The 22,390-nt window shown below is 38.0% G+C and overlaps 1 protein-coding gene across 1 annotated transcript in view; it reads left to right on the top strand.

Annotated features, from left to right (window-relative positions):
• The window catches only part of CSMD1 (CUB and Sushi multiple domains 1), a 2,081,403-nt gene that overhangs the window by 1,525,450 nt on the left and 533,563 nt on the right, over positions 1–22,390 (top strand). The window contains exon 11 of the mRNA XM_011937546.1: positions 10,736–10,839. Within this exon, the coding sequence (XP_011792936.1) occupies positions 10,736–10,839 (104 nt within the window). The remainder of the gene's footprint in view (positions 1–10,735; positions 10,840–22,390) is intronic.

The raw sequence follows: 22,390 nt of genomic DNA, 5'->3' as shown, positions 1-22,390 counted from the left end.
TGCAGAAATCACCGGTCTTCTGTGTCACTCGCGCTGGGAGTTGGAGACTGGAGCTGTTCCTATTCGGCCATCTTGCTCCGCCCCCCCCTACATAACTTTTTTGAGATCATTCTTTTTCATATATTTGTAAAGAACCTCCTTAAGTAGCTGTTTTTTAAATTAATCTTATTATTGGAAGTTCACCTTTCAGCCAAGTTGGTGATAAGGAGTGTGTTGATATAATACCTGAGACATTTAAAAATCTGTAAATATTTTCTCTTCCTTCTCACATAAAGTAGCCTCTTTTCTGAATAAACATACTAAGCAGAACATCCTTTTCCCTTCTATCCAGGGCTCATAGTGCTGTTGGCCCATGCTACCACAAAAGAGTTTTGTCATGCTACCAAAAAAGAAAAAACTAACTTTGATTTGTATTTCCTCAAACATAATCCGCTTGTTCTTCTGGGTTTGTGTACAGAATTCTTCTGGTGTTGTTAGTGTTAATTCTGTGAGGTGACGTATTCCTATTATTCTCATACAGCTTTATTTCATTTACAGAGGCCATAATAAAGCACTTTTAACTTCATTCTCAATGCTTTAATCAGTCGTAAAAGTGTATCTTCCATTATTTTTCTAATTATTGATTCTGCGCCCATAATTATTTCTCAACAAACTTCAATATCTTTTGCTTTCATCTAGAGAATCTATAATTTTCTCTCATCGTCTTTTCATCTTTTGTTCCTTCAAAGTTTCAGCACAGTCATTCCACACATCTTTGGTTGATTGATGTAAATGTTAATTCTGTATTTTATCACATCTAATGATGTTCTGGTTTATTCTGTATCAGTTATTGTACTGCGACTTTTAAATTCCCAGTCTCTCATTTTTTAATACTTACTCTACCCTCTTTCATACATCTGAGAGCAGATGTCAATAATTTACTGAGATCTGCTTGTGATGCTTGGGTTGCTTTATTTCAGGGGTAATAGAAATTCTCCTGAAATTCTCACTAGCTTATTCTCCCATTTTATGCACGAAAAAAAATTTTTTTTGACTGTTTCTCCATCACTGTTTTGTTTGCTTACATTCCCTGGTGCACTGGTTAGTCTTTGTTGTTCTGCCATAAGTATTTTATCTCTCTGCCAATTTCACTGGCATTTTCATGGGTTTTGCTTCAGAACTTTTCCTTGCCGCATTTGTCACTATCGTTTTCACATGACTCCCAACTTGCTACTCACCTGGAATTTAACGAATCTCACCTTACTCCTCAAGCATCCACAATTTCTTCATCTAAGTGTTTAGTCAAAACCACACTTCTTAAGAGAAGCAAAATACTACTACTGCAATAGGGAAGGAAGTATGCAGGTGATAAAATGTGTCGGGAATTCGAAAGATAAGAGGTCATTTTAGATAAAATTGGAGTTAGAAATTGCAGAGTCAGACAGAAGATGGATGAGTTTTTCTTGGTTGTAAAGACTCATGAGATTTGCAATAACAGAATACTTCAAATGCTGGCAGAATGTGGCTGGGGTCTGGCAGGCATGACAAGGTTTTTATGAAGGGTCACCACGAGGACAATAATGAACACAACTGCCATTGATCAAGTGTCTGCTGGATGCCGACAGGAAGTACACACCTTGCCTGCACTGCATTGTTTAATCCTAGAAACCCCGTGGGGAAGTCAGTATCATTCTCATTTACAGATAAGACAGACAGTTAAACAATTCTTTCAAGACTCTCATTGAGTAAGCAGCAAAGCCCAGACTCCCTCTTTGATCAATGTGATTGTACTCGTTCATTTAAAAAATGATTTAAAAAAATTGTTAACTAATATATAATAATGGTACCTATTTATGGGGTACATGTTTCAATACTGGTATACAACGTGTCATCGATCAAATCATGGTAATCAACATATTCGTCACTTCAAATATTTATCATTTATTTGTGTTGGAGACATTTAAATTCCTGTTTTCTTGCTCTTTTGAAATACACAGCAAATTGTTGTTGACTATAGTCACCCTGCAGTGCCGTCGAATGCTGGAACTGATTCCACCTATGTAACTGGACTTTCGTACCCCAAACCAACCTCTTCTTGTCCACCCCAACCCGGCCTCCATGTTGTCAGTTACATGTGGAAGCTTAAAAAGTTGATCTCATCCAAGCAGAGAGTTGAACAGTGGCTACCAGGGGCTAGGAGGAGTGTGTCGAGGAGGGGAGGAGGGGGTGGGGGCTAGGAGGAGTGTGTTTTGGGTGGAGGGAGGGAGATGGAGGGCAAGGAAAGAGGGGGGTTGCTTTTTATACCATTTTCAAACCACAGGTGGGCCGAGACAGAGAAAACTAAGCCAAGTCTTCTTGGGAATCCTTTCCAGTGGATGGGGCACATCCAGCTCCTTTGGCTATCTTGATCTGAGACTAATTTTCTCTGTAGCAGGGCAGCACAAAGAGAATTACGGGAATTTCCGTACCATTTAAAGCTGACAGAAGGGAGTTGGCAGGGCCCTGAGGGTGGGGATGTCAGTAATACTTAAACTTCCAGAGAACCGTCTGGGAGATTTTAGCACGAAACACCAAGTTTCTTGATTTCCTGCCATCTGATGCCATCCCAAGACTGCTGTGCATTTCACTGCCTGGGCAAACTGTGTTTTCCTACTTTGAATCACTAGCAGCTTTGACTTTTTGTAGCACAGGCTGGTAGTCATAGAGTTACATGCGAAATAATGTATGAATCCTCTTCTTAATAGCAGTGCATTGAATTGTGGTTTATGAGGGACTCCTAGTGTTTATATGTGGGGCTAAACATCTCAAATAAAGCAAGGATAACCCAGAATTAATGATATGTATTTCTAACTCCCTTTCTTTTTTTTTTTTGAGTGTTCAAATTGTGAACTTTCTTTTTTCTCGGTTGGAATCAAATCTTCGTAATTTCATACTGGATACTGTGGGCTATTGGTATGTGCTGCATACAGATATAAAGGCTTCTATGTGTATTTTTGGTTAATTTATTAGATTTTATTTTTAGAGCAGTTTGTACAGCAAAATTAATCAGAAGACGTAGTTTCCCTATACCTCCTGCCCCCACACATGCACAGCCTCCCCGCTGTGAACATCCCAACCAGAGTGGTGCATTTGTTACAATTGATGAACATGCATTCATGCCAAATTACCAAAGTCCATAGTGCATGTTAGGTCTCACTCCTGCTGCTATTTACTCTATGGATTTGGGCAACTGTATGAAGTCAGTGTCCAACATTGTAACATCACACAGAGGTTTCACTGTCCTAAAAATCCTCTGTGCTCCTGCTCTTCATCCCTCCCTCCTCTAACCCCTAACAATCACTAATCTTTTTACTGTCTGCATAGTTCAGCCTTCTCCAAAATGTCATACAGTTGAAATCTTACAACATGTCGCCTTCTAAAATTGGCTTGTTTCACTTGGTAAAATACATTCAGTTTTCCCCATGTCTTCTCATGGCTTGACAGCTCATTTCCTTTCAGCCCTTGATAATATTCCATTGTCTGAATGTACCACAGGTTTTCCGTTCACCTGCTGAGGGACATCTTGGTTGCTTCCTAATTTTGGCGATTATGAATAAAGTTGCTATAAACACACATGTGCAGGTGTTTGTGTGGACGTGGACATACAATTTTTTTTTTTTTTTTTTTTTTTGAGATGGAGTCTCACTCTGTCTCCCAGGCTGGAGTGCAGTGGTGCGATCCTGGCTCACTGCAAGCTCCACCTCCTGGGTTTACGCCATTCTCCCGCCTCAGCCTCCCGAGTAGCTGGGAGTACAGGCGCCCACCACCACGCCCAGCTAATTTTTCTGTATTTTTGGTAGAGACAGGGTTTCACTGTGTTAGCCAGGATGGTCTCGATTTCCTGACCTTGTGATCTGCCAGCCTCAGCCTTCCAAAGTGCTGAGATTTGTGTGGACATACGTTTTCAGCTTTTGGTGGTAAATTCCAAGATATGTGATTATTTCATTATTTGATAAGAATATATTTGGTTTTATGAGAAGCTTCCAAAGTATCTTCCAAAGTGACTGTACCATTTTGTATTCCCATCAGCAATGACTGTTGTATGTGTTTTTCTGTAGGAAATTTACATGTATATTTATCCAGTCTCTATGGTAGATATATTTGGGCAGGTTGCCACCTAATCATTAATTATATTTTTAGTTGTTTAATGATTGGCCCTTACAACCTCAGGTGAAAACAACTAAAATTATTTGATAATTTTTATATTCTAAGAAAGTGTGAACTTTCTTTTAAAATGTGTAATCGTTCTTCTTGCAACAGTGTTAATAGTTTTCAGACATAAACTTGCTATCATGTTTTTTATGAGGAAATTCACAGTTTGAAAGGCCTTTCTTCTGATACATGATTTGAAATGGAATGAATCAGATACATTATAGCCTCAGATTTCCAGTGTTCCTTCCTGTGTGTTCTAAGTTGTCATTTCTAACCCATTAATTTCAAACCTACAGTTATTAATTAAAGCATTTGTAAAATATCTTATTCCAAGACGTACGGCCTTGGTACTGATTTATATTGTGCTGTCGGTTCTAAACCTTGGAAAATTATAAAATCTTTCTCCTATTCATTTTCTTTCCATCACAGTTTCTGACACAAACATGTTATTCAGAAAAACAAATGTAGTTTACTGAAGAACATCAAAAGGAAAAATTAAAAAAAAATATTGCTATCAAGGAAGAAACCCAATGATGCATACATTTTTCTCGGGGTGTGTGCGTATGTGTGTGTGTGTATGTGTGTGCATGTGTGTGTGTGTGCGCGCACATGTACAGAGGGAGAGATCATAGTGATCAATTGATACACTTGGATTATTTGGGTTTAATTGAATCAGGAGAAGTGGTCTCTTTATTTGAATGGACCCATATCAAATGAATTATTTTTCAGTAAATTGAAATTACATAGTATATTTTATTTTTGATTTTTGGGAAGTGTTTTCATTTTGTTTATAAATTAATATTTTATCAAGGAAAATATATATTATTTGAATCAAAGTAACAATAGTATTTCTTTCCTGCAAAATCATTTATATACTTATTGAGTCATTCTTATCATCTTGCAATATTCTCCATTAAAAGAAAAAAATCCTCTCTGACAGATTCTTACTTCTCTTCATTCATGTTAGTTAAAATATCTCAGAGATCTCCAGAACAACTTATTCCACTTCCTTACATCCCCTTCTGCCAATCCAGTTTAGCGCTTCTTCCATTCCTACAACTCTGCTGTTCTTTCTTGCCGTAGTTATCCATGTCCTCCATCCAGTCAAGTCCACACGTCTCATCTTAGAGCTCATCTGATTCACATTCTTAGTAGCATTTCAACACATTTGATCACTCTCTCCTTCTTAAAATCTTTAGGTTTATGGATTTTTCACAAAACACCATATTCTTGGTGTCCTCCCTATCATAGATTCTTCTTTGTCGTTTCTTCCTCAATTCTTTGACCTCTAGATATGAAAGAGACTGCAGCTCATCCTCATTCCTCTTCCTTTCATGTGCCTTCCTTGGATACTCTGACAGAGTCTTAGTATTTTAGGTGGCATCTATGGTTAGGGACCCCCATTTATGTGTATCGAGTCCTGAATCTTTCCCAAGCTCCACACTGTTTTTTCTAAATGCTCATGGGACACCTTGGCTTGACGTACCATCTAGAAATGTCTAAAAGTCATGCAAAGCTTACAGACGTCAATATGGCTAGCAAGAGTGCCCAGCACTTACCTCCTTCATAAAGAAGAACCAAAATGACAAGTAGATAAGTACAGTGTCTAGGGGAGAACACTGTAGTGAAGCAACAGAGAAAAGAAGACCCTCTGAGGCATGGAAACTCAAGACGGCAGCATAAAGAAGAATGTGAAGTGCCAGGATAGGATCTGTACGGTGCCAAGAATGGGCTCCCCATTGTAGGGAGAAGGTAAGTTGGAGATTCCTGGATGAGGAAAAGCTAATAAAAATTTATCACTACTGGAATGGTCCTACAAGAAATGCTCATGGGAGCCCTTCATCTGAAAGTGAAAGGATGATAACCACTATCGTGAAGACACATGGTAGAGTAATATTCACTGGTAGAGCGGACAAATAAATGAGAAGGAAAGAAAACCATATCACGACGGAAAACCACCAAACTACAAAGATAACCAAGAAGAGCATGAGAATGGAACAAAGGATGTACAAAACAACCAGAGCAGAATTAACCAAGTGACAATATAATTTAAAAAGCAATATCCAAGTATATACTGCCTTTCAGAAACTTGCTACACCTGTAAAGATACACGTAGACTGAAACTGAAGACATGACACGAGATTGTCCATGCAAACAGAAGCCAAAAACTAGCAGGAAGAGCTCTACATGTATCAAATCACATGGACTTTAAGTGAAAAAATGTGAAATAGCTGGGTATGTTGTCCCTGTAATCCCAGATACCTAGAAGGGTGAGACATGAGAAAGCTTAAACCCAGGAGATAGAGGTTGCAGTGAGCTGAGATTGCACCACTGCACTCCAGCCTGGGTGACAGAGCAAGACTGTGTCTAAATAAATAAATAAATAAATAAATGGAAAGGAAGATGAGAAAAATGTAAAATGAGACAAAGACAAAAATAATGTATAATAATTATAAACGTATATGCACCCAACACCAGAGATCCCAGATATATAAAGCAAACATTATTGAAGGGAGAGATAGACCCCAATATAATAATAGATGTGGACTTTAACATCCTACTACTCTCAGCATGGAACAGATTATCTAGACAGAAAATTAATAAAGAAGTGCTAAACTATACTGTAGACCAAATGGACCTAACAAACATTTATAGAGCATTTCATCCAACAGCTGCAGAATACACATTTTTCTCATCAGCACCTGAACATTCTTCAGGACTGATCGTATGTTATCCCACAAAACAAGAGTCAATAAATTTTTTAAAAGTCAAACTTATATCAAGTATCTTTTTTTGACCACAACAGATAAAATTAGAAATAAATAACAAGAGAAACTTTGGAAACTGTGCAAATACGTGGAAATTAAACATGTTCCTGAGTGTCCAATGGGCCTTTGAAGAAATAGACCAATGGGTCTGTAAAGAAATTAAGAAGAAAATTTAAAAATAATTCTTTTTTTTTTTTTTGAGTCAGAGTCTCACTCTGTTGCCCAGGCTGGAGTGCAGTGGTATGATCTCTGCTCACTGCAACCTCCACCTCCCAGGTTCAAGCGATTCTCCTGCCTCAGCCTCCCGAATAGCTGGGGCTATAGGCATATGCCACCATGACGAGCTAATTTTTGTATTTTTCGTAGACGGGGTTTCACTCTGTTTACTAGGCTGGTCTCGAACTCCTGACCTCGTGACCCACCCACCTTGGCCTCCCAAAGTGCTGGGAAATAAAAATAGAAACACAACATACCAAAACCTATGAGATACAGTAAAAGCAGTGCTAAGACGGTATTTTGTAGCATTAAACACCTATATCAAAACAGTAGAAAGATTTCAAATAAACACTCCTAGCCCTGCGGCCTGGAGGAGTTGATGTTCAGTGAGTTATTGTAGGGTGAGGCCAGTGCTTCCCTCCACGAACAAGTCACATGGTGTCTGCCCTCAATGCTTACAGGGAGCTCTGCAGGGCAGGCAGAACAGCAAACCAACCAAAAGCGTCAACCCAGGGAATATTATGAAGGGGATAGACAGGATTTTGGCAAAGCGACAGGCTTTCTCGGACAGAGTGGGCTGTGGAACCATGGCTGAGGGAGGAACATTAAGCAGGTACTTAAGAAAAATGGCAGGAATAGAAACCCAAACATGCATGTTCTCACTTACAAGTGGGAGCTGAATAGTGAGAACACATGGACACAAGGAGGGGAACAACCCACACTGGGGCCTGTTAGGAGAGCTTTAGGGAAAAGAGCTAATGCATGCTGGGCTTAATACCTAGGTGATGGGTTGACAGGTGCAGCAAACCACCATGGCATGTGTTTACCTATGTCACAAACCTGCACATCCTGCACATGTACCCTGGAACTTAAAAACAAATAATAAAATAATTATATACATATATATGTGTGTGTTTGTGTGTGTATATATGTGTGTGTGTATATATATATGTGTATATATGTGTGTATATGTATATATGTGTATATATGTGTGTGTATATGTGTATATATGTGTGTATATATATGTGTATATATGTGTGTGTATATGTGTGTGTGTGTGTGTGTGTGTACATATATATACACAGAGAGAGAGAGACAGAGAGAGAGAGAGAGAAATATGGAGCATCCAGTTCCAGGGACAGCTGAGGGAGTCCATGCAAGACATAAGGAGGGTGCATATGTTGGAGGAACTAAAACTATTTTGGCTCAATGTCATTGAAGTTGCTCACAACTTGAAACGTATTATCCTTTTGTCTTCACTTTTCATTTGCATCTCTGGCTCTCTTTTACTATGAAATAATTGCATATTTGGTTAAAAATATACGTATGTCTATTTTACAGCTGCATATATGCATAAAATGCCATATCCTCTGACAAACTAAAAGCTGTCTATGCAAGACCAAGGCTGCATTTTCTGTTTTTACTGAGTGTCAACAGCATGGAGTAAAGATGTGTATTTGACAACAGGACTGGCTGATTGTTGAGATGAAATACTGACAAAGACTTTCTCTGTCTACCTTTGCCTTGGCTTGAAAGAATTACAGAATGGTCCTTTTTCCACCCCTAATGAGAGCCCGTTCATACAGTGTGAATCCTGTCTGTACTCATTACAAATCGGCCAAACATGACACCCAAACCTTAATGAATTATCATCGCTTCCCACCAGAATTGTAAACAAGTCAGCACTGGGTTCACATGTCAGAAAGGAAGCTACCAGGTTTCAATGATGATTCTTCAGTTTTAAAATTATCTAATTATCAGATGATGGTCACTTACAAACTGATGCGTGAGAAACAAAAACAATAGAAATAAAAATATCAGGTGCTACGTTTCACATGCAGTATTTACGCTGGTTTGCAACAGCTATCAACCTCGACACCTGTGTCAAATCGGATTGCTGAAATAATGTATTCATACCAACACTGCAATTTGAAATAGTACGTTTTTAAAAATAAATCATAATGACTATATTACTAATTTTAGTGAGAATTACAAGTAGCAAATTTAATGTATTCCTTATTGGCATTGCTTGGAAAAGCACCTGTTTAGAGCCTGTTGGAATTGTGAACATGGACTTGGGTATTAGTGGGAAGTTTATCTTCCCTATGCTACCACATGCTCTTTTCTTTCAAGCTGAACAAATGGGCATTTGGTACTTTTCTACACTGTTTCAGAATTTCTGTTTCATTCAAACATAGAGCTTATTAAAACGTACTTCCAATATTATGGTTTCTGTTCTTGCTGTCCCATCCCTCTTCCTCCTTCCTTTCTCACACCCTCCGCATCTTTCTCGTTACATCTCTCTCTCTCCCTCTCACTTATATATCCATCTATCTATGTACCATCTGTCATTTCTCCATCCACCCATCCATCCATCCAGTCTATCATCTATTTACTATCTGTTATCTATCTATCTATCTCTCTATCCTCTAATCTGTCTATATCTTCTAATCTTCTACCATCCATCAAATCTATCATCTATCTGTCATTCCTCTAATTATCATCGTGTATTTATCTTCTTTAATTTTTTCTCCATACTACCCAGGGTTCTAACCTAACTTTTCCTTCCTCATAGTATTGGCCACCAAAGGAAGCATTTCTTCTTTCAGGAGAAAAAGATCTTGTGCTCTACAGAAAGAAGTTAATAGATGATAATATACTGGCACATCAGACATAAACTAGTGTTGTACAGATGTCTCAGTGCTGGTCATCATGACAAAGTATTCTTTGTAAAAAACAAACAAAAAACTTACAGGCTTTGCAAGACTTTGTATCCTCATAAAGTCTTTTGGGGTGTTAATATGGATAATTAAATGAAATATGCATATAGAACTTTATATTTATTGCAGGGCATTCTGGGTCTGGTCAAAATATGTGTCATTAACTATAACCAACATTTCTTTTGCTTATATTTATTTAGTTATTGGTTAATCCAAACACTCAAATACTGAAAATGTTAAAGTAAACATTTAGTAGATATTTGACTTAAAAGTGTTGTAGAGGCTAAATTTCATTTTTAGAAGTGAAAATACATGAGTTGGGAGTACTGGAAATTCTGAAGTTCATAAAATTCTGTAATGCCAGGCTATCAAATGTATATAATTATCCATGTAACTACTTAAAGCAGCTCTGGGATCATTTGACATTGGTATTAAGGAGCAAAATTTAACACTATAACTAGATATTTACAGTATTTATTAAAAGTCATGTGAAGGCCGGGCGCGGTGGCTCATGCCTGTAATCCCAGCACTTTGGGAGACTGAGGTGGGTGGATCACGAGGTCAGGAGATCGAGACCATCCTGGCTAACACGGTGAAACCCCGTCTCTACTAAAAATACAAAAAAAAAAAAATTCAGCCGGGTGAGGTGGCGGCGCCTGTAGTCCCAGCTACTCGGGAGGCTGAGGAAGGAGAATGGCGTGAACCCGGGAGGCGGAGCTTGCAGTGAGCTGAGATCCGGCCACTGCACTCCAGCCTGGGCGACAGAGCGAGACTCCGTTTCAAAAAAAGAAAAAAAAGAAAGAAAGAAAGTCGTGGGAAGTACCCACTGTTCTAAGTCACTGTTTTGTACCTTGTATTTAGGTCATCAAACTTGCCTTTGAAGAATTTGAGCTGGAGCGGGGCTATGACACCCTGACGGTTGGTGATGCTGGGAAGGTGGGAGACACCAGATCGGTCTTGTATGTGTGAGTATGTTCTTGAGCTTCTTCTCCTCTTATGCATGCAATGTGGGGCATGGTGGATGGAGATCAGATTCTGCTACTGGCTTGCAATTCGGCCTCAGGTGTTTGGTTAGTGCCATTTATGGCTAATCTAGTGGCCTGCAATCTGATTTCATATGAAAACAAAATATGAGTGTAATTTAGGATTATGTTTTATCTGTTTCAACTGTTTTCCTTCATTAAAAATATGTTTATGGCAAAAATTAGTACACTCATGAGGTAGCAAAAATTAATAAATTTTTCAAATCAACTCCCCCCCTTTTTTTTTTTGAGACAGAGTCTCACTCTGTCACCCAGGCTGGAATGCAGTGGTCCGATCTCAGCTCACTGCCACCTCCACCTCCCAGGTTCAAGCAATTCACCTGCCTCAGCCTCCTGAGTAGCTGGGATTACAGGTGTGCGCCATCATGCCAGGCTAATTTTTGTATTTTTAGTAGAGACGGGGTTTCCCCATGTTGGCCAGGCTGGTCTCGAACTCCTGACCTCAGGTGATTTGCCCACTTCAGCCTCCCAAAATTCTGGGATTACAGGTGTGAGCCATCGCGCCCAGCCAACCCCCCTTTTTTAAACTCTCTCCTCTGCTTCCCTGTGATATTACATTATCAGGGTTTTTAAAGAAGTGCAGATGCTTTCTAGTTTGGGAAATATAGGTCTTTTTTGGAATAATGTCATACACCTTTCCACGTTTTCTGTAAAGCTTCGTGATAAAGTAACAGACATCATGGGGAAAAGTGTTGGGGGTGACTCAGTGTACCTCTGAAGAACTCTGTTTCCAGAGTCTTAGCAAGAATGGTGACAGCCCTTGCTGTGAACATTTGCAGACTGATCCCACTTCTCAGTTTTTACCATGATCACAGACTGTTCTGCAGCCTTATGACCTGGGCATCTGCTTTAGCTATGTCCAGAGAGAGGGCCTCAAAGACAGTTTCTGTGCATTTTATCAGACCTGGTGTATCAAAATTAGGAAAATGATTTGGGGGTGTACTTCCTCTATGTTTTGAGCAGAAAGGAAATACCCGCCTTATTTGCCTTTGCAACGCCACAGATAGCTTCTCTTCATGATGTAGATCTTGAAACCACTAAACCAGAGCATCTTTCATTAATGGAAAGTGTTCTGCAGGTGTTCATCTTGGTTTCTTTGTCTTCTTATATACTATTGAAGATGCCTCTTCATTTGTGAGGAAGCTTGCCCCTGGTAGCATCCCATATTTCTATGCTAGAAAAAATATGCAGTCTATTATACTCACCTTATCCCCTTATTTATTGATTGCTTATGAGACAATTCACACATTGAAAAAGCTCTAGCCAACTATTCTGTATATTCCCTTAAAAATCAATACAGCCAGAATAGGACTCCACCAGGAACGTGCCTCCTACCTTCATTGTATCTTGAATACTTTGCAAGACAATACGTACTTCTAGCTTATCTTCCTGCTGGCCTATTCCAACTATTACTAATCATCATAATTGAAATTATGTTGCTGGACCACAACTTATGATAATAATGATGAAAACAACACTAGTAATATCATAGCTAACTTTTATGTATCTCTTACGTACCATGCACTGTGTCAAATGCATAATACCTTTTAGCTTATCCGATCTTTACTATAATTCTGGGAATTTGGGGCTAATAATATCATTGTTTTGTTGGTGATAAAGCTGAAGTTTTGATAGGTTAAAGGATTTACCCCAATTCACAAACCTAGTGTATGCTGAGGCAGGGATTCCAATTCAGGGATGTGATATTGTTCCGGGATCTGGAGTCTTCGTCGCCTGTAGACCTACCATGATTTTAACCTGGTTCCCTTTGACAGTCTTTTGCATCTGATGCTCACACCCCCACCCCATTATTTCACTTCTACCAGCAGCTGTGAAGTGAATGTCTTTGTATATAGACCTTGGCATACTTGTTTGGTATACCTTCAGGAACATTTCCAGCGAGGAATTTTGGGATGAAGAGGCATCTTCATTTACATGGTAATGTTTCTCCAATTATCCCCCCACAAAATTTATATAAACCACAGTGGAACATAAAGCATCCTATTTTTCCACACCCTTGCCAAATGATGACTCTTTTTTGTTGACAAATTACAAGGGTAAAAAAATAGGCTTTTTTATTTTTAAAAACAGAGTCTTACATCTGAGGGCCCAGATACCTATATTGTGAGCAAACCTCCAAGGTGATCGTCACACACACTGCCTGCTTTTGACCTGGGACAGTGCTGGGAACAGCACCACAGTGGATAGAAACGAGCCGGCAAGTCAAAGACGGAGTTTCTGGCTCCAGCTATTTGCTATCCCCATGGCCCTGAGGGAAGTCATTTTCCCTCTCTCTACCTCTCTTTTCCTGGCTATAAAATATGTATAATAAACTTTTCCAGCCCCTGGAAATGAGAAAAATGAAATAATGCATGCGAACACTCCGGAGAGCTGAAAAATGTAACCCACACATATTATTGTTACCAAAACACCGAATTTAAGAGAGGATGTCACTAAAATAAATGAGAAAAATTGTTAAATAACGGCGACATTTAAAATATCAATGCAGCTAGGTGATGCCGTATGCAATCCCTTAGGCTATTATTAAAGATCTACAATCATAACTCATTTTTTTAATGCAATTTGTTGTTAAGAAAGCAATTGCAAACTCTGTATTACATTGACATAAGGGTTATTAGAGCCTTCTCTCAATAGCTTGAATCTATAAGTGAAAAACTAAATAGCCGACTGAATCAAACTGAGATGCCCTTTGGGAAACAGTGTAACCAGGACCAGCGGGGCATTTAATCAGCTGCAGAAGAGGAAGGAAAAACCACTGATATATGTCCTCAGTGTACCAGATCACAGAAAAATAACAGAACACAGTCAGAGAATCACAGCTGGTCTCTTTGAATAAACAGGTAATTTCAGGTGATACATCAACAAATACTTTTGGGTACTTATATGCAAACATTCTTCCCAGCATGGAGTCTAACATCTAACTGGAATAGTTTAAATACTAGTCAGTATATGAAGTCAGAGGATCACATGACACACATTTTAAATAAAGCAGCAGTTTAAAACCTCTTCATGGCAGACTGGCATTCCCTACTTTAAACTCAATATTTTGTGGGTTTCCTTCTTGTGGGAAATATGGAATTCTAGTTAAATCTGGATTAGAAGAGAAATTTGGAAAATGAAATAGCCTAAAAGTAGATCGCTCACCCTAAATAGGGTTTTAAAATTTCTTATTTCTGAAGAGAAATTTGGAAAATGAAATAGCCTAAAAGTAGATAGCTCATCCTAAATAGGGTTTTAAAATTTCTTATTTCTGGTAGTGATTTTTCATTTACTTAATTTTTATGACACAATATGAAAGAATAAAAACATTAAGGAACTCCTTCAATAATCCACCTTCCCTGAGAAGTGAATGAAGGAACTTGGGTCATATTTATAGAATGTCAGACTGAAAAGAAAATTAAGTAACTTTGTTTGCAAATGTCTGTTGAGTTCTTTCCAAGCACGTCTATTGAGATTGTTCTTGAATTTAATTTGCAGAGGAACTGCATGGAGAGGTATGGCCTTCCCCGGACTTCCTCTGGCCTTTGCAGCTATTAGCCATTGGTCACCAGGGGATTTCATTAATTCCAGATGTTCTGTGGGCGGCAGGCACAGGTTACAGTTTTAAAATGCCCATCCATCTACGAGAATGACTAGTCAATATTATTGGAGACATCTGTGAGCACGCAGGGTACCCTCTGCCTAACCAGATGTGTGGATCAACAAATCAGGATCCTGGTTCTTTCTTAGGGCTGGATTAATCCATTTTTGGTGAAACCACTTCTTGCTCCCAGACAGTACCTGGTGTGCCTGAGACTTCATTTCTCCCTGCTGTTTTCCGCTGATCCTGAGTCAAAGGGCATCATTCTCTTTTTATTAAAGACTGCTGAAGAGCCATAAAAAAGCAGGCACTATGCACAGACATATGCGTGTTTGTGTGCGTATCTTTATAGATCTTTAATGTTATCACAGAGTTAACCACTAAACATTTAGTGCTTTGGGGGAAAGCATACACAATTGATGTTGGTAATAAAGAGATAAAGATATTGACTTAAATACATCCTAGATTTTAAAAAAATCAGAAAACATGATTAGAAATCAAACCAATTAGAAACAAGATTCTTAAAACTCTGGAATCACATGATCCCAACTATTTTTCTGTGTATTATCTTTCACATAATGGCACAGCCTGTGAGTCTGAATGCCACTGATAGTATAGACAGACTCAACTGTTTGAACCCTGTTCTTGACTTAAAGTCTATCCATTGTTAGCTTTTCTTTCCCGGCCTCTTATCTGGAAGCTTTCTTGCTTGATTCTTTGAATAAGTATTTATTGAATGCCAAATATTATGCTAGGCCTCAGCTAGGAGACAGAGAGAAAGAATAAGCCATTGTCCTAGCCTTGAGGACTAATTAGCCTACTGATATAAATTTCATATAATTAGCAATAGGAATCTATATTATTAATAGTAAGAGTGCTAGTATTGCTATAAATTTTATTTTATATTTTATACTATGAGAAGCATGCTATCTTCTTCATACATTTATCTATTGGTTTTAGCCTTGAATGTAAGAGGTCAAAAGAAATGTTATTGGCCAAGCATGGTGGTACATGCCTATAATCCCAGAACTTTGAGAAGCCGAGGAGGGAGAAATACTTGAGGCCAGAAGTTTGAGACCAGCCTGGGCAACATGATGAAACCACATCTCTACAAAAAAAAAAAAAATTAGCCGGGTGTGATGGCGCATGCCTGTAGTCCCAGCTACTCAGGAGGCTGAGGTGAAAGGATCGATTGTGTCCAGGAGATCAAGGCTGCAGTGAGCTATGATCACCCCACTGCACTCCAACCTGAGCAACAGAGGAAGACACTGTTTCAAAAAGAAAAAAAAATGATAATAATATTATGAGTTTCTAAACATTTATTTGGTTTGAGGTTAGAAAAAAAAAAGTCACCTCTTCTAAGTATATTTTGATTGCATCTTAGTCTTCCGTGTCTACAAAGTAAATTACTCATAAAATATACATCTCTAATGGGATACAAACAAGTTTAAGAACATATAAAACCATTAATATCAAAATGTTGATGGGATCTTGTTATTAAAAAATTGGTAATATTACTAAATGAGGTTTGAACAATGCCTTGAGGATTTATATGATTTCTGGGAAATCACAAAATATTCCATGGGATTCTTTTAGCACTTATTGCAATTTATAAGCTTCCAGGAACTCTTAAAAACATTCACAAATAATTTTGGCATTAAAAAGGGACCCCTGTTCTTGACAATGTATTGGTAGGTACCTCATTTGAAAATTCTATCTGGCAGTTCAATTATTCTAAGTAGATAAACGTAAGAATTCTAAATATTTGTACACCAAATTTACCCGATACTTTGGTGGGTGTAAAATATCCTCCTTGTGACTAGATGCATCGATTTATATACGGTATTCCTAAAATATGCCTTAAATGTGTGCTGATAATACATCAATCACTGTTGTCTGAAGAGGGCAGCCCAGTTACTAGAATAACCAAGTCACTTCTGTATAATTGCTAGCACAGTCTTGGCCTTCTCCTCTAGTAATTGGTTACTCGGCCTGGTTAGTAGAGTGTTGTTATGCCAGGGAGTGCTTTTGTGTCACCTTCTGTGTGTGGCAGGTTCAGGACCAACTTCCCAGAATCAAGGAGAATTGAGTAGCCAGCCTTCGTCGTTACCACTGGAGAGTTCAGACATTGCCACACCTCTCTGGACACCCTTTGTGGTTTGGGCTTCCTCTTCCTAGAACCCTGTCTCTAGGGGAATAAACAAACCGCTGGGCTTTAGCATTTTGGATCTGGGCTAGCAGCTGCAGTGGAGCTATCTGAGAAAGCCAGCACAGTCAGGGACCTTGGGGACCCAGCAGACGTGTCTTGAGGGCACCCTTCCTACAGGGAAGAAGAAGCCATAGGTCCCACAGGAAGCTGAGTCCACAGGAAGCTGCTGCAGATAAGGGGGGGGGGCTCCATTTCAGCTAATTTGGGGTCCAGGCAGCTGAGTGAACACCTGGAGTCATTTCCAGCTGTTCTGGCTGTTTTGTCACAGGTATAGACTCACTGTGGCTATTTTCTCTAAGGAGCCAAAAAATGCATGCCTGTTTTTATAGACCCAGAAGACCTAGGAATCTCTTCCACAATTCATCAGTCAAAAACATTTAAATATTTTATTGTTTGTTTTTTCATCTCAAAGTAACATCGAAGGCTGTTATTATGTTGGGGAGATAAGTCCATTAAAACAACAGATGGCGTATATAGTGCAGCATCCCTGACTCCCTCTCTTATGCCTTTTACCCTCAAAGAATTGTTGCATCAAATAGAATGGTAGATAAAAAATAGTTTTAAAAAGGTTAAAAGCACAGTACAAGGAGAAGGTAATATTGTATTACTATAGTTATCATCGCTGTCTTAATATAATAAAACATCCAGAGTTCTGCCATGTTCAGAATGAAATTTAAAAATGAAATGTAATGGAAAGGAAGAAGGAAAGAGGAGACTGAACTGTCATTTAGTGCACCTATATTGTTTATTGACAAACTTGTGACAAAGATATCATTTCTATCTGCTAGATGAAGACAAGGAGCACTGGAGTTGATAGTCACTGAGGGAAAAAAAAGGCTGCTTAATTGTTCATTGAACCCCTGGTGTTAATACAAAGGGATCTTTGTAGACTTTGTCTGGACCCCCAGTGGAAACGTTTTGCAAATCTATAGTAAAATGTCACAACCAGGATATTCACCTTGATATGATCCACTGATCTTATTCAGATTTCCTGTTTTATTTTATTTTATTTTACTTTATTTTTATTTTTGAGGCAGAGTCTCGTTCTGTCACTCAGGCTGAAGTGCAGTGGCACAACCTCAACTCACTGCAACTGCCGCCTCTCAAGTTCAAGGGATTCTCATGCCTCAACCTCAGGAGTAGCTGGGATAACTGGCATGCGCTATCATGCCCAGCTAATTTAATTTCCCGGTTTATTTATATTCATTTGTGTGTCTCTCTCTCTCTCTCTCTGTGTCCCATTTTATTTATATTCATTTGTTTCTCTCTCTCTCTCTCTCTCTCTGTGTGTGTGTGTGTGTGTGTGTGTGTCAGTATGAAATTCTATACAATTTCACTACCTGTTTAAGTTCATGTATCCACCACAGTCAAGACACAGGTAATCTCTAATACCCCAAAGGTCCCTCATGTTTTCTTTAATAATAATAGCCAACTCCCTGTTTTCTACACTTAAACATGACTCCTGCCAACCATTATCTCCACTCCAGATCTAAAATGTTGTCATTGCAAGAACGTTACATAATTAGAAACATGTAGTGCCTTACCGTCTATGATTGCTTCTCACTCAGCAAAATTCCCTGGACGTTGTGAACTGCAATCGTTTCTTCCCGTTTTTTGCTGACTAGTATTTCGAGGTATGAATGTTGCACAGTTTCTTTTTAGTCACCCACTGACGGACACCGGGATTGCTTCTAGTATTTGACTATTATGAAGAAAGCTACTATGACATTTGTATATAGGTTGTTGTGTAAACATGAGTTTTTCTTTCTCTTGGAAAATTCCTGAGGAGTGTGACTGCTTGAGTTGTATGTTGGTTGTATATTTAGTTTTGTAGGAAACTGCCCAACTATTTTCCAGCATAGTTTTCCCATGTCACAGCCCATGATGTTAAGTGGCTCTTATGCTCATGCCGTACCCACAATTGGTTTTGTCATTACCTTTTCTGCTCCAAGAGGTGTGTAGTGACACTTCTTTGTGGTTTAAATTTACATTTTAACCATTGATGGCTAATGATGATGAGCATTTTGTCAGGTGCTTATTTACTATCTGACATCCTCTTTGGCAAGATGTCTAAGTCTTTTTCCCATTTTCTAAGTGGATGTTTCTTACCATTAAGTTTTGAGAATTCTTTGTATAGTCAAGATATTAGTGCTTTGTAGAATACATGGTTTGCAACTATTTTTTCTCAGTCTGCAGTTTTTCTTTTTACTTTCTTCATGTGGGTTTCAACACATGGCAAAAGCTTTTAATTTTGGTGGAGTCAAGTTTATGGGCTTTCTCATAATGGCCAGTGTTTTGGTGTCAAGTCTAAGGATTCTTTGCCTAGCTGCACTTTACAGAGGAGTCCTTCTATACATTTTCCTAAAAGTTTTACAGTTTTGCATATTACATTTCAGTCTCTTATCCCTTTTGAGTTAGTTTTTGTATATGGCATGAGACAGAGGTTGAGGTTCCTGGTTTGCCCTGCAGTTCCTGTGTCCAGTGGCTCAGGAGCATTTGTTGAAAGGACTTTCCTTGCTCCATTGAACTGCTTTTCTGCCTTCATCAAAAAATGGTTAGATATATTTGGGTGAGTCTATTTCTGAGTTCTCTGTTCTGTTACACTGATGTGACTAGTCTTCTACCAATGCCACACATTACTGATTACTGTAACTGTTTAGTAAGTGTTAAGATCAGGTGGAGTGACATTTCTCACCTTATTCTTCTTTGTCAAGAGACTTAGCTATTCTAGGGCAGGTCCCACTCTATATAGGTTTGAGAATACCATATACATATATACATGTATACTCCCAGCAAGGCTTTATAAAAACATTGCTGGGATTGTGATAGGAATTACGTTAAAGCTATTGATAAATTTGGAGAAAACTGACATGTTTACGATGTTAAATCTTTCAACTCATGAACACTGTATATCCTGCGAATCGTCAAATGTTTCTTTTTTGGTGTTAGCTCATATATCACGTTCTTTCTTTAGCCTCTTCCAATGGTGGATGACATTGATTGATTTTTTAAAAAATTGACTCAGCCTTGCATAAATGGAATAAATTCTACTTCATGATTGTGTATAATTTTTTGTACATTGTTGGATTCACTTTTCTAATATTTTGTTGAGGATGTTTTCAACTACATTCATAAAAGATATTGGTCTATAGTTTTCTCTTTCTTTTTTGTACTGCCTTTGTCTGGCTTTGGTATCACTTTAATACTAGCCTCATTATAAGATTGTAATGGCTATAAAATATTTTCTCTTTTGTTACTTTCTGCAAGAGTTTATGAAAACATGATGTTAATTGTTCCTTATAAATTGGTAGAATTTTCTCGTGAAACCATCTGGATCTGAGGATTTTGTTTTTGGAGAACATGTTAGTTATAACATTAATTTCTATAGTAAAGGACTATTCAGATTGTGTATTTTATCTTGGTTGAGTTTCTGTAATTAACAGTTTTTGATAAATCAGTTTATATTTAATAGCATGTTGAATTTATGAATTTAAAGTTGTTTATAATATTTCCTTATTATCTTTGTAATGGCTGATGAATCTGTAGTAATATCCACTATTTTATTTCTGATATTTGTAATTGTTCCCTTCTATCTCTCTATCTCTTGCTTTCTCTTTTTCTGACTTTCTGCCAGTCTTCTTATGGGTTCATCAATTATATTATTTTTCAGAGAAAATATTTGTTTCATTATTTTTTCCACTGTTTCTGTATTTCTATTGCATTAATTTAGACCTCTATCACATTCTTCCTCCTACTTTCTTTGAATCTATTTTGCATTACTTTTGCTAGAATCTTGAGGTAAGAACTTAAGTAATTTTTTCATTCTTTTCTAATATCATTTAGTGCTATAAATTTTCCTTTTGGCACTGTTTTATCTGCATTCCACATATTTTTATATGTTGTGTTTTTATTTTCACTTTGTTCTATGTCTTTTTTTATTTCACTTGAGACTTTCCCTTTGAATCATGGATTATTTAGAAACATGTTATTTAATTTCCATGTGTTTAGGGATTTTTCTAATGCCTTTTAATCACTGATTTCTAGTTTGATTCCTTTGTGATCAGAGAATAAATTCTCTACGATTTCAGTTCACTTGAATATGTCAAGATCTATTTTCTGGCCCAGGGTGTGATTTGTCTTTGTCAGCTTTTCATAGGGGTTTGAAAAACATGTGTGTTGAGTTGAGAGTTCTGTATTCGTCAGTTAGATTCTGTTGGTTGATGGAATATCCTTTGTTATCTTTTCTGCCTGTTTTCTAAGGGTACTAAAGTTTTCATCTATACTTGTGGAGGTTGCTATTTTTCTCTTAGGTGTATCAGTTTTTGCTTCTTGTCATGAAGCTCTGATATTTGGTTTATTCACTTTTAGGATTGTTACATATTTCTGGTGGGTCAATCCTTTTATTATTTTGTGATGTCCCTTTCTGTCTCTGATATTTTTATTTGCCTTAAGTCTACTTCATCAGGTATTAACATAGACACTCCTGCTTTTTATTATTAATATTTACGTGGTATGTCTTTTCTTCCTTTTATTATCAATATGCCTGGGTCATTGACTTTGACATGTATTTTAAGCCTCATGTAATTGGGTAATTTTTTTTAATACATTCTGCCTTTTTCTGACATTTGAGTGGCGTATCTAGACCATTTATATTTAAGGTAATTATTGATATGTTTAGTGCTTTGTCTGGCATTTTATTATTTGTTTATTTCTGTTTCTCATTCCCCTTTTATTGCTTTTCTTGCCTTCCTAGGGGTTATTAAGTTTTGTTTTTTAATTCTATCTTGGCTTATTTGTGGTATATTTTCATGTATTTCTTTGTAGTTTTCAAAGTGGTTGTTCTGTGCATTATAGTAAACATATGTGACTTGTAGCAGTCTAGTGATGCATTTATTTCCTGCTGTTACTATAGAATATTCCACAAACTTGGTGGCTCAAAACAGCAGAAATTTGTACTCTCAGTTCTGGAAACCAGAAGTCCAAGTCAGGTTTGCTAGGCCAGCATCAAGATGTGGGCAGGGCTGGAACCACTCCAAAGGCTCTGGGAAAGAATTCGTCCCTTCCTTCTTCTAACTTAGGGCAGCTGCTGGCATTCCTTGGCTTGTGGCCACATGAACACACTGTCTGCATTCAGAGTCACCAGACCATCTTCTCCTCTGCCTGAAATCTCCTTCTGCCTCTCTCTTATATGGATACTAGTGGTGGCATTTAGGGCCCACCTAGATCATTCAGGACAATCCCCCACATTTAGATCCTTAACTTCATCACATTTGCAAAATCTTTCATCTAGAAAGTAAGATTCACAGATTTGAGGGATTAGGGTGAGGGCAGGAGTGGACAGGAGTGAGGCCATTACTTGCCTTACTACAACTAATGCCAACATTTGCCACTTGAAGTATGGAAACCACGCTTGCATTTAGGGCCCTGTACCCCTTCAACTTTTTAAAATCATCATCTGAACTACCAGAAAGTGTTCTAATTGTTTCAATTATTAACTAAGATTTACAGAACTCATGGTAAACAAAGTAGTCCATTTTATATTGTATAGATTCCTTTTGTTTTTTCTCTTTTGAAAACACAAGTAGAAGTTTCTTTTCTTTTCATCTTCATTTCTTTTCTTTTTGAACACTGTCCTTGAGCCAACCATTAAGGGCAGGTCTACC

The sequence above is a fragment of the Colobus angolensis genome, unplaced genomic scaffold (genome assembly GCF_000951035.1).
Source record: "Colobus angolensis palliatus isolate OR3802 unplaced genomic scaffold, Cang.pa_1.0 Scaffold165, whole genome shotgun sequence".
Classification (NCBI taxonomy): Eukaryota; Metazoa; Chordata; class Mammalia; order Primates; family Cercopithecidae; genus Colobus; species Colobus angolensis.
This window is presented reverse-complemented; position numbering and strand designations above follow the sequence as displayed.